The 13901-nt window shown below is 33.8% G+C and overlaps 1 protein-coding gene across 1 annotated transcript; it reads right to left on the reverse strand.

The window, feature by feature from the left end:
- Positions 1-1936: 1936 nt before the first annotated feature.
- Positions 1937-13054, reverse strand: LOC120635136 (V-type proton ATPase subunit S1). The gene is made up of 3 exons (XM_039906068.1): positions 12103-13054; positions 11203-11357; positions 1937-3585 (listed from the first exon to the last, which is right to left on the reverse strand). Exons 1-3 carry the CDS (start codon positions 12923-12925, stop codon positions 3364-3366), a joined length of 1200 nt encoding a protein of 399 aa, XP_039762002.1. The 5' UTR covers positions 12926-13054; the 3' UTR covers positions 1937-3363.
- Positions 13055-13901: the final 847 nt, after the last annotated feature.

Below are 13901 nucleotides of genomic sequence, written 5' to 3' on the forward strand. Positions count from 1 at the left end.
CCTGAATTGAATTCTAAGCGGCTTTCAATAAAGCTATATAAAAATATTGAAATAATATCAGTAATAAAAACAAATTTGCAACATACGTAATAAGCATTTATTTCCTTAACATTTTAACAGTAGGTAGGAAAATACCTATCAAATATTTATAGTGGAACTTAAATGTACACGGAAAAATGAAAACAAAATGAAATTATAGCTCTCACAAATTTAATAGTAGATAATACTTCATCAAAACAACAAAGAAAAATAAGTAAAAATAAATATGTTGTACAATGATCGACATTCAAAATAATATTTACAATTGGTTCAATTTACAAATAATAATATGATTTCTGTAATATTTTTCGCTTATATTCTAAAGTTTACACTAGCGGAGTTCTGAAAATACAAAATGGCGATTTTTTTCAAAATAAATTTTAATGGCAGTTCTTTTTTCAAAATTATATATTTAACGAGCGAAACCTTTTAAATAAAATTAGCAGCATATTCTCAGTTACCAGAAATATTTAAAAATGTATTAGCCAAGCCAATATGGTAGTTGGTAACTATATAGTAGGATTAACTCCCTGTAACTGTAATTATTGATTATTGAAATATTATTATATTATAACAATAACATACGCATTTAATTCAAATGGGTTTTTCAGAAATATATTAATTCTATTTTATGAATTTCGCTCAAAAGAGCAGGTTAAGCTGGTAAAGCCAGATTTAAAAAATATTGTTCCACAAGAAATGTTATTTTTAAGAAAACGTAGTTTCGATGTTCCATTTTCAAAACAAATCAAGTCTTGTTTTTTTTATTTATTTTAGAGGTCTGGATAAAGTCTTTTAATAGTTTGGGTAAAGACTGAAAAACCCAAGACATTGTAGTCCTATTTCTGCCACCAAATATACTTTGTACGAAAGCGAAATTAAATTAGACAAAAGTAACCTCCTCCCGTTTTTTTTTATAAACTGGCTTCAAGATCTAGCCCTTTTGAGCCTCCGCTTGCATAAACTAAATAAGAAGGCCACTTGTTAATTTAAACATCTTAGAGTACAACATTCCCACTCGTCATTATTGTTCAGTTTTTTTTTTTATTATTCGAAATATTGGAATGAAAATATCGGATTGGCACTAATCTGGAGGGCACTCATTTTCTTTAATACGATTATACTTTTCTTTATACTACGCCATTTCTATATTTCTGAAGCTCGGAACGTATTGGAATCGTTTTTTTTATAATAAAAAAGTCACAATTTATAGTCAAAGAGCTGGTGATCTAATTGTTCAGTGTTTAGTGTAGGGACCATTTTTTTACAAATAACAAGTCAGCGCTTGAATTAGATCTCACCTGATGGAAACTTGTACCAACTTGAAAGGTATATTTAGCTCCTAAACCATTAATATGACTTTAAATATAAGGCCATTAAAATGTTTCTTGAATCTTTCACATTCTCGTCAAAAGAACCCGTGAACTTCTTTCAAGAATAGTGCTATTTAAACAAAGAATATTTTATAATATTAATCATATTTTACCTTTTGAGGCCAAAAAATACGTGCTTTTTCGACGAGAATGTAATAGAGTTACAAAAATCTTAATTTTTCAGGAAGCACACTACCCTATTATAATACTACAGTACATTATTATTTTTTTAACGCAATCTGCCTTAAGCTGTTCGCACATTGCCACACGCGCCGCCCGCGGCATAAAGAACGCCACAATTATTTTTTGCATTCATTATATTATTAATTTATTTTTGTTTTGTTCCTAAGATTTGGAGGTGTTTTAAATGGGTGTTTTGTTTTTTCTTGTCTTTAATTAAATTGACTTTAGTAATACATTTAATTACCTTTAAAGTTACTGAAATATTATATGCAAATAATTGGAAATAAGGATTGATTGTTGGATTTTAATACATGATACGTTACTGGCGGCGCGTGATGATACGTTACTGGCGGCGCGTGATGTAATCTGCAATCAGTATTATACGGTATCCTAAAGTAAGAAAGATTCGGAATCATATCTCTCTCACCCCGGGCGTATATACCGGCTAGATTTAATCACAAATCACACTTATTTTAATCTACATTCGTATCTGACAGGCACATAGTCGGTTTTCGTTTCTATATAAAAAATCTAAAACTTTACGTTCACATGAAGTTATTTGCCATAGACTATCATGGGCATCTATAACGTTTATTGTCTCATTGTGTTAAATTAAAATTGCGCGGTGCCGTTCATAAAAGGCTATTGACAATGACAGTGTTCCGAAACTAAGTGAAAACAAAACCTGCACTCTTTTCTGGATTTGAAGCGTTTAAATTCAAGCGTTCATTCATTTTTCATAATTATTATTGTCTATTCATAATTTAATAAATACAATTGAGCGAAAAATAATCAAAAAACGGATTAAAGGCAGAGTTGTATCAAACAGCGTCGAAACGTTTAAATAAATAAAAAATAAAGTAAAATACATTTCAATTATCAAAAATGTTCGGCAAACAGGCTCTTGCACTATTTTTATGGTACCATAGACAGTGTACATAAAACTATAGAAGCTTGTTCTATTATCTATGGATTGTTACTTATGATTAGGTTTTTTTTTTAACCAATTTCAATAAAAGGAGGTTACTTCCCTATGTGTGAAAGCACAATTTTATTAGATTTTAATAAGGAAGTTTTTAGTAGAACCTTTTATATTGAAGTCAGTTTTATTTTTGTAAAATTTATTTATTATAATTTAAGCAGTTTTTTTGTAACATTAATTAACTTTTTTTATACAAATATATTGAGCTATATATGACATAGTCTATGCTAGCTTATTTGGTGCATAAGTTTTTCAAAATTTAAAACCACCAGCCCATTTATGTTTAAAAAACCGGCATTCAACATTATATCTCGTTATTTGTAATCACATGAATATTCCATAAATAATATTGCAATATTGCAGCCATAATATTAAATGATAAGAACGCAAAATAAATATTCCACAACTGACACAAATAATATTTTGCACAACTCTATGTAATACAATTGCAATTTTATCATTAATGACTCTAGGATTTCATGAGCCTCAATGTACCGATACACATAACCTTTAACTTTACCACTACAAAACACTTAATATTATGGCCAAATGTTAATATATAATATTACAGCCGGAATTTAATATTTAACACTACGGCCGAATACAATATTTCATATTACAGCCGGAATATAATAATTAACATTACGGCCGGTATGTGTAATACAAAATATTACCTGCCGCCAGTAATATTTTAATGTTACGGCGGTAACATTTTAATATTACGGTGGTAATATTTTAATATTACGGCGGTAATATTCGGTAGTAATGAGCTGGGCACAAAACGTTTTACTCCCCTGCGTTGATGGTGATCGTTTTGCCCTTGGGATCGTCGAATCTGTCCATGGTGCGGATGTCCATCATCATCATAATACCGTAGAAGGTGATGGCCAGCAATATGAAGACCACAAACAGTCCAGACCAGATGGGAACAGAGAAGAAACCGACGCAGTTGATAGAGTCACCGTAAATTAGTGTTACGTTGCTGGTGTCCATGAAATATGGTTGCACCTGAAAAATAAAGGATAACACTATAAATAAATATAGCACTTATAAATCGATACGACTCTCCAATTTACAAGTTGTATATTAAACTCCACGTAGGGCTGCCTGGACGCAGAAATTTTAATTTGTAACTTTTTTTTTTATATTGTTTATTTTTTAGTTTGATGGGTCATAGATACCAAATAAATAAATAAATAAATATAATGGCGCCGTCTATCAAAATTAAAAATCCATTTATTTCAAGTAGGCCTAATTAATAAGCACTTTTGAAACGTCAAGTCAGTCTGTTTGTAGTGATTCTACCACCGGTTTGGAAGGCAGATTCCACTGTGAAAAGCCGGCAAGAAACTCAGCAGATTGCTCTTTTCCAACATCATTTTAAAGTTTAACAATGTTTAGAATTTTTCTGTTTTGTGAGAGATGAGAGCGGAGTGGCCTGCTTCCAAGCAGCCTTGTCGTTAAGGAATTCATCAATCGTGTAGTAACCCCGATTTGTTAAATGTGTTTTAATATATGGTTTAAACTTTGGTAAAGGTAGATCTAATATTACCTTCGGTATAATGTTATAAAAGCATATACCCATCCCCACAAAGGATTTCTGTACTTTTCTCAGACGATATACAGATATCACTAATTTATGTCCGTTTCTAGTTAGTCGACTGTTTATATCGACTTTTATAGTACATTGTTATCGATTGGTTAAATGGCTCATAATTGTTAAGAGCGGTCGTTTCATTATTTTTGTTTTATTTTTCGTAAGAACAGTAGCTGATCACCATCTTAAGGGCTATAACAGCAGCACTGGAGGGTCGAGGCGTGCGCGAAAGCCCAAAATGAGAAGAGCTCAAGTCCTCGACGCCATGGGGGGAAGGGGGGACGTCGACAAGATGGGGCCTCGGCTAGGGTCGACGTTTTGGACTAGGGTTTCAGTAGTTTGATACCTAATTGTGCCACAATGTAGGTTCTGCAGCTTTTGCTTCTTTTGTCAATTGACTTTTATACTAAACTAGCGTACCTAGCCCGCTTCGCCGGGCTAGATTTTGCTTTATTTTATTTAAACAATAAACTTACATCATTAAATTTTTAATTTAAGTCTCATAATATATTAAATCATTTATTTCTCTCCGCATTCATTCTCTTCTATTCTCTTCTCGAGCGCGTGCAGATCATTATCTACACCCATCAGTGGCGTGCATCTCATAGATGCAAATAAGCAGTGCATACCCTGACCTCAGGGCCTCTCAGACCATAAGGACGACTTAAAATTTAAAGATTGAAAAAAAATTAAACAATTTATAGAAAACTATAAAAGCGCCATCTAGTTAAAACCGGCCGGACTTCTATGTAAATCAATGGACAAGTCCCGTGTCATGGTTTAGAACTAAAATAGACAAACTGCATAATATTTCGACTATATTTTAATTTTGAGTTGTAAACAGTATCCCTAAATAAAAAGTAACGCTTTAAATATAATTTAAATCTCATAAAATTAGCTGGGGTTTTCACGATTAAGTATCCATTGCCGGGCAAATCGTTTATTCGTCGCTCGAATTAATGCGCCGCGCCGCCGCGGTCTCCATAGAAGCACGGCGATTGAATGCATCTGTCGTTACTTGTGTGCACCAGCACACATGGAAGTTCTGGTGTGTAGTGATATAATCGCGTGCGTGCTTACACAATATTTGGCTCTTTCTATGTGTGCGAGTTTTCCAGGTTTCCAGTATAGGGGTTTCGCTTGTGTGCAAATCTTAAAAGCACTGCTTACGGAAATTTGAAATCCAAATGTATGCTTTGTTTTTTTATAAGCACAAGTAATTTGCTTTGTTTGTTATTGTTTTAAACGGCAATAATTCTTTTTTGTAGTTAAATAATTTATTAATGAATTTTATTAATTCAAGGTCTTTAGAAATTTATAAGTACCTAATTTGTTCAAAAAGTATATTAAAATAACCAAATTAAAAGTTGCCGAATTATGTTAAATAAATTATTAACGTATACCAGGTGCCATTGGTAACTGATGAAGTAATATTCTTCAAATGACAACTTTTAATAGCATTTGTGTACTAAGAAAATATTACGGACATATTTTGACTATGATATTCTCATTATCGCTGGCGATCGCTCAGCGCCATTATTGTTTACCTTTTACCTTCTGTCATAACAACTTATATTCACCGAATTAGAATTAATTACTGTTTTTTTCGTTTGCTGTACGGTTGTTTGTAAATAGTTACAATTATTATTGTTAACATTAACCTTTGTGACAGTGTACTGTTTGTAAATGATTGTGAGGAATATTCTTAGTGTAAGAAAGTTCTTATATTCGGCGTGTGATCTGATGGTTCAGTGTGCTTGGAAAATGTAGGTAAGTTTAGAGCTAATTCTTAACTAACGTTTAATTGAGATTATTCGTAAAGGAAGGAATGCACCTACAAGGAGCGGCACGTAAAAAGAGCTCTGACTGACTTACAGAAACAGGCGAATAGCAGTGATCAATGTTTTGTTTCATTATTTATTTATAATAATACCTATGTTTGTTTATTGTTTACACTAAAAAACATTATTTAATGTAATTGCCGCAATGGCAGACAATTTAAAAAACTCGCTAGTCGGTCGTCTCAGAGCTTACTATACCTACTGGAAATAGGAGATGATGAGAAGATCTACACGGGTATCACAAACAATGTTAGGTTAGGTACCTACTCACAAATAAAATTATACAGTAACATAAAAATAGCATGTTCAGTACCTATTTTTTTTTATGCATACCCTGACCGAAAACCCTATGCACGCCACTGACACCCATGTACACCCAACAATAGAATATCATCATAGTAAATAAAAGCTGTATTTGACAGTTTGACAGTTCAAAAATAGGAGTGCTCCGATCGTCACCAAACCTTACAGAATTACTCGCCAGGTCAATCCGAAGATTCCCTGAAAGTTTCATTGAAATCGGTCCAGCCGTTTCGGAGCCTATACGGAACATACCCACACACTTTCTCTTTTATGTATATATAGATGTAATTTTGGCACTACACCATCTGTTACGTAGGCATACCCGCGCGTTAGCCATAGTATGCCTAATGCCTGCTAACCAAGAAGCGGCCGTATCGCATCATGTTCAAGTTACGTCGGCGAAGCGAATACCGGACGCTAGCTTTGAATTGTGATTCGATTCCTTTTTTACCACGCTTCCTATGGAAATTAATTCTAAGACCTAGGCTAGGAAGCTCGTGCCACAAATCGGCCCAGCATAGTTAATGAGTTTAGTTTTAATCCCTGCTAATATTATAAAAGTAAATGTAAGTTTGTTTGTTACGCTTTCACGCAAAAACTACTGAACCGATCATCATGAAACTTTGGAAACATATTCTTGGAGGTAACAGAAGTAATATAGGATACTTTTTATACCGTAATTATGCTGCGTTCCTTTGGGAGAGGTGATGAAAAAGTATGACGATTTTACACAAGGACTATATAAAAAATGATAGAAATGTTCTTCGTTAACCTTTAGCATATAAATCAACTAACAATGCGATTTCGATTCGTCCTATAACGATTACTATTTTTTGTAAGTGATAGGAGCAGCTGAGACTGGTCAGACAGTTCTTTTCAGATATTGTTTATGCGAAGAGAATTTTTTTTTTTTAAAAGAATACACAATTTAAAAACTTCAGTACAAATACACCTAAATATAATGTCCATGTATCTCAAAAAATTGGTTGTCTGTAAAGTCGACGTACTGACGATAGTTGAACGTGACAACGTCGTAAGAAAATACTGATGGAATGGTTGCATTTTTCAAAAGAAAATTTTAATTTTATTTGTTTGATAGATATTATCGTTGCTATAAACAATTGAGACCACATTCACATTTCACTGCACTTCATCCTTGCCGAAAACATGTAAATGTATTATTGTATAGAAGCTGTCCACGCGGACGCATCGCTCACTCAAGTAGGAGAGAGACAGATGTCGAACGCGGAGGCCGACTGTGCCTCTTTGTCGCTCGTTCCGCGCTCTCGCTTGCACTTCAAGCCTTGAATGGAACGCCTCAGAGCGAGGTAACGCCGCATGCGTCATGTTTATTCGTGCGTGCAGCCGGCTCCATCGAATTATAAGAGGTTGTCACGTCAAAAACAAAAACAAACGCAGACGAAGTCGCGGGCAACAGCTAGTATTATAATAATTAATAATGTAACTCTAAGACTAATAAATTTATATTAGTCTTAACACCTTTTTATTCTGCTTCCTGCTGCAAGCCTAAATATAAGTCATCCATAAACCTTGAATTAATTTGATTTTTCCAACACACATACCACATTATTTTTATATTATATGTATATTATAATTATTTATGTATATTATTTATATATATGTACTAGCTGTTGCCCGCGACTTCGTCTGCGTTTGTTTTTGTTTTTAAAGCATTCAGTATCGCTAAGCCTTAAATTAGTATAGTAGTATTATATGTATATAACATGTGACTGTCAATTAATTATAGAAAAATAATTTGCAATAAAATAAAATTGCGACTATAATTAAAAATCTAAACTATCCTATCTCTTAAGTTGGAGCAGACTGCTCACGGTGTGCCAATTTAATTTAAAATCGGTTAAGCAGTTTAGGAGTCCATCGCGGACAAACATCGTGACAAGAGATTTATATATATTAAGATATTTATAAAAACAATTTAAATCAGTCATCTTAGCATCCATAACACAAGCTACGCTTACTTTGGGGTTAGATGCCGATGTGTGTATTGTCGTAGTATATTTATTAATTTATTTATTTCCTCTATAAGTACCTACACCACAAGTTCAGTTACAAGTTCTTCTTAGATAAACAAGACACTGCGTAACTATTCTATAGTCACGCCGCATTTATAAATAAGGGGGGAAGATGTACCTATAGCACATTGTAGTAGGAGATTTTGTGACAGAGCTCATCGCAAAAGCAGCATTGCTATGTTCTGTGTAATTAGAGGCACAGGTGTTAAGCCTCAATACTTCAAGTTGATAACGCAAGGTAGCACTTTGAAGGATGAACATTAAAAAAAAAAAAAATGTTTTCCTTGCATACAGTGTTAAGTCTAGCTCTGTTTATAGGTGAAAGTTACAACTAGCAATCAGCTTTGTCTGTCAATCTGTCTGTCTTATAACTATAAAAAGAAAAACGCATTACAGTACCCCATACAAGTCCACACTAATTATTCTTGCAAAGCACTGGAGCCTAAGACAGTTTTTATTTAAGTACAACAAAAATGCTTTAAAATTGTTATAGTGTCTACTACAGTATTATTAATGTAACAGTGAAATAAATTATACATTACAAATGTTGTATGACCGAACTGAGGAACTTCTTAAAGCATAAATAAATAAATACTAAATAAATATACTATAGTCGTAAAAATGTAATAGACCCGTTTTGACATTTGTCATCGCGACGTAACTAGTTATGGAACCATAAGACTCTGTACTCGATACTCACGATAAATCAATTCAAGTTTGTATCAGTACTGGATTGATATTATTATGTATTGTAAAGTGTTCGTTCGTTCAAAGTATTCCTTTAACTTCACAACCAATACGCGTGACTGGCTATTGATTATACGTCCACTTTTCAACATGTTTAAACAGAGTTAGTACTATACAAACACAAAAATCGAGTCAAATCACTATGTTTAAATTAATGTCCGAAATAGAAGAGCCATAGTTAACGTATTAGTAAACAATATATATTAAACTTAAACGAGCGCACAGTCAACTTTACAAGATGAGGAACGAAAAACTGCGCAGTGCGCGCGGGGACGCTTCAGTCATGTGCCGCTTGGTCAGATACATCAACTCAGACTCATTATTTAGAACCCATTTTGAGTAAAAAAATGGTTACAGCTCTAGTATAAAAAAAAAAAAGACTGAGAACGTAACTGTTTTCGGAACGTTTCGCAACAATTATAAATTGCATGCTACTATGAAGTAAGCGCAAAAAGAATACTCGCGATATATTCTTTCGTATTATTTAACGTCCCAAAAAAATTTACGTATTTTTTAAAACACTGCATGTAATTGATTTTTATTTTTTTGTTTCTTTCAGTTTCGTTCCAAGTTACATTCTATGGTCTTGCACAAATGTCAAAACGGGCCTATTACATTTTTACGACTATAGGACAATACACACATCGCCATCTAGCCCCAATTTAAGCATAGCTTGTGTTATAGGTGCTAAGATGAGTGATGAATATTTTTTATAAATAATATACATAAATACTTAGAATACACATATAAACACCTAGACACTGAAAACCATTCATGCTAATCACACAAACATTTTCCAGTAGTGGGAATCGAACCCACGGCCTTGGACTCTGAAAGCAGGGTCGCTGCAAACTGCGCCAATCGGCCGTCTAAAAGCAATTTATCTATAAAGTTTTGCACATATTGACTCACTCTCTTGCATACATTTAATACCACACCCCTCATTCATGCATATACATAACATCACTATAAATATACTTGCATGTTACAATTATAAATTATACTTTAAATGTCAAACATGTATACATACTATACTACACACCCCTTATACATATCTACATATACATAGCAGCACATGTACATACTTGCATGCTATAATAATAAATTTTATTCTGAATGTCCTTTTGTTAAAATCTCTCACTATTTGCTCGTTGTGTAATTTTTCCTGTATAATTGATGAAGGCCGACTACTGAAACACAGTTTATACTAGTTCAGTAGTCAATGAACAATTTGATTCTTTTACAATTACACATAGGTAATGGGTGTCTTGCTATGTAAATTAATAATAGTTGATAGTAGTAGAGTTTTTTAGTGACAGAGCTTCTCGGGGAAGTACTAACACAAAGCTTATTTCTTTTGAAAGGCCTTAAAGGACTTGAATCCATGGCCGTGAAATAAATAAAAAAATAAAAAAAAAAGATTATTTCTGGCGCAAAGCAGCGTGTGTTCTGGTCTGAAGGGGACGTGTGCTGGTGTAATTACAGACAAATAAGGCTTAACACCTATGTCCAATGCTCTAGGTTGATGGTCACAAGGTGGCACTTTGTTAGGATGTACTTGCATATGATGTGTCTAGCTCATTTTATAGATTACTAGCTGTTGCCCGCGACTTCGTCTGCGTTTGTTTTTCGAAAGACATGTGGCATTCAATTTAGTTGTAATTCTACTGAAATTTTTAAGTTGTGTATTCTTATATAATAATAAAAAAAATTTGTTTAAACAGAAAAAAAAAAAATACAATTCACAATTAAACAGACATTATAACCTCTAAAGTACAAAAGTAATTATTTAAATTGGTTATCATTTGACGGAGTTATCGTGTAAAATCGTCAAACACTTTCATCCCCTCTCCCAAAGGAACCAAGCTTAATGTCGGGATAAAAAGTATCCTATATTACTTCTAACACTTCCAAGAATATGTGTACAAAGTTTCATGAGGATTGGTTAAGTAGTTTTTGTGAGAAAGCGTAACAAACAAACTTACATTCACATTTATAATATTAGTAGGGAGTAGGGATGATTACAACTTATCTTCAGGTGGGCCTTCAGCTTGGTCTATCAATTGCTAAAAACTTCACTTACCTTCAAATCTTGGAATGTCGCAACCAATGTCTGGTTTATGCGGTTGCTGAATGTGACATTCTGTCCGCAGCGATAGGCAAAGCCAAGAGGTGCAAACACTTCAGACTCTGGTAGGAGGATCACTTCATTACCTGCCTGTCTATATGTCACTGAGCCTGGAAATTAAAAAATATATGGAATTATTTTGCCATCATCTTGAACCGATTTATAGCCTAATACAAGAAAAGGTTTTGTCTCAGAAAGGTTTAGACTGTTTTCTGCCACACTGGCAAAGTGTGGATTGGTAGAATTCACATGCCTTCAAGAACATTGAGGAGAACTTATAAAAATTAAGCGAAACCGGAGCATTCTCAGGAGATATAAACTTTATAATGTTGACTTCTTAACAATTATTCATTGTAAAGTCATCATCTCCTGAGGATGCTCCTGTGTATGATGAGGTAACGTGTGTAGAGGGTATATTGCTGCGGGTCTATTTCGGTGTGGAGTATACAGATTGAAGAAATTATAATCACATACAGATTCTCCTGCTGTCCGCGGAGTATAGAAAATTAAGCTTAATTTTCATAATATATTATGGATTTCTGCAAATAAAATTTTGCAAATGTATTGCTTGCCCTGTAAGTGGACATAGGATACTTTACAGTGGAAAAATACCTTTGTTACATAGCTGTTCTTTCACACTTTTGGTTGCTTGGAAGAGAATGCTATGTAGCAATAAGGCAACACAAATTGTAACCTTTATCATGCTCAATGTATTCTTGTTTTCTGTTATATTTTTTTTCTGTGGTATACAATTAAGTGTATTGATTCATTTACTCATTCGTTCATTCGCATGCAGGGATATTGTTACATAATTACATACAGTTAATCTAAAGGTGCGGAAAAAAAAATACTCACTAAAAAACCAATAACCAGCTTTCGACAGGAAGTTCAATGTGAGACTGCTATCACCGGAGGTTAAAGTCGTTGACATATTCTGCTTCTCGTTTATCTGAGAACTGGAACTATCTATCGTTGTTAAATTACTCACTGTAGTATCTACAGTCATAACGACTTTGTTAACGTAGAGCTTAAGACCGTCTAATGTTACATTATGTAAGTCTGCGTTTTCAGCATCACGACGGATTCTCCTGTGTGATTCAGAAACAGTCCAAGATGGATTCTGAGCTGTGTAGATAGCAACAACTTTATCCTCCTGCTCACGAAGTTTACTCATGACCTCCTCCATGAAATTGTTATGGCGGCGGAGTAATTCAATCCTGGATTCACCTTCTTGTACATCTTCTAGCGTTATAAACAATAATTCGACACCTTCAGGGTTGATCTCTGCTGATAATCCGCCATCATTGAGTTTAACGCGATTTACTTTTTTGCTATCAGCCAAACGGTTAAGGACGGTCGAAGGATCTTCTACAGCTGGTAAGTATGTAGCATCATTGATATTAGCATGTAAATAAGGAAATACAGTTTCCCCATCAGAGTCTTTAAGCGAGAAGTCTTCCACTGACAATGTTTCGTCGAAGAAAACTACTGTGAACGGGACTTTTTCCAATTTCTGCTGCAGAATCGTATCGAATTCCAATTCAGAGATGCTGCATAAAGGGTTTGAGTTACGTGAAATGCCCGTATCGCCCCATAAGTACACAGGTACCTGAATCTTACCGTATGTAGATGCAATAGAAATCACTAAAAAAGCTAACACTAAACGGCAAAAAGCCATCTTTAAGACTATCACTAGTGGACGTTATGGTTGACTATTTAATTTAGCTAAATAAGACTTAGTTTTAAGCCCAAAATTGTTATAAAAAGACGAAATGGGCGATGTCAATCAAACATCGGGTCATGTGAAAAAGAAAATGACAATTGTCTATGGTGATCATATGATTAATTTCACAGGATAAATTACATAAATAAGTCTATATCCAGTAAATTGTCTATGCCAAAACCTTACTAATGTTTATAGAGGTACTAATGTTATAAATGTGAAAGTGTATTTTTTATTATTTGTCCTTCCTTCATTTCCGCCCTAGATATGCAACTAAAAGTCTTTTTTTTTTGGCATAGAGTTAGTCCAAGTATGACAAACGGTTTCCACGGACTTTTACTAACCAAAATAAATGCGAACCAAGCGAATGTAGAACGCAAGGCAACAGTTAATAAATTTTAAAAGCGTCAGAAACAGCAACGTTAGAAAATAAAAAAAATAATAAAAAAGATTAAAGAGGTCAAGCTCGTAGTATACTAAATATAAGCCACGTAGTGATTATATTATCTTTGATATGTCTTTCGTAGTGTTTGTATACTCACTGATCTATTTCGGTTAGTCTTTTCGAATAGTTTTTGTATCCTCTATGGAGACATGCGACTTTTATAATCCTTGATCAATTACAACGTGCTGATTTGGCACACCTAAAAGCCAAAAAAGCAAAAGAAGAAGAAGATCATTGATCAACATCGGTATCAGAAAAGACCAGCGCCCACCGGAGACAGGGTAGAGCATTTTACCTTTACTAGTCATCAATTCAACCAGTTATACCATGCAAACCACGTACGTACGACAAATAGCTTTAAAAAAAATACATACTGGGTGGTTAAGTCATCTTTCAGAAAACGGTGTGAAACTAAAGTTTTAATTTTTAACTTGGAAATGGTGATAAAATTACAAGTTTTGATCATTAAGAGTCTGACAAATCGTG

The sequence above is a fragment of the Pararge aegeria genome, chromosome 26 (genome assembly GCF_905163445.1).
Source record: "Pararge aegeria chromosome 26, ilParAegt1.1, whole genome shotgun sequence".
Classification (NCBI taxonomy): Eukaryota; Metazoa; Arthropoda; class Insecta; order Lepidoptera; family Nymphalidae; genus Pararge; species Pararge aegeria.

Bases quoted from the DNA above. Each gene is read 5' to 3' on its own strand.
- LOC120635136 (XM_039906068.1), bottom strand. From the start codon at position 12,925: ATGGCTTTTTGCCGTTTAGTGTTAGCTTTTTTAGTGATTTCTATTGCA. The intron at 11,358-12,102 runs GTGAGTATTTTT...TTTAATTTCCAG, and splicing joins AGCTGGTTATTGGTTTTTTA to GCTCAGTGACATATAGACAG. The intron at 3,586-11,202 runs GTAAGTGAAGTT...TTTATTTTTCAG, and splicing joins CGACATTCCAAGATTTGAAG to GTGCAACCATATTTCATGGA.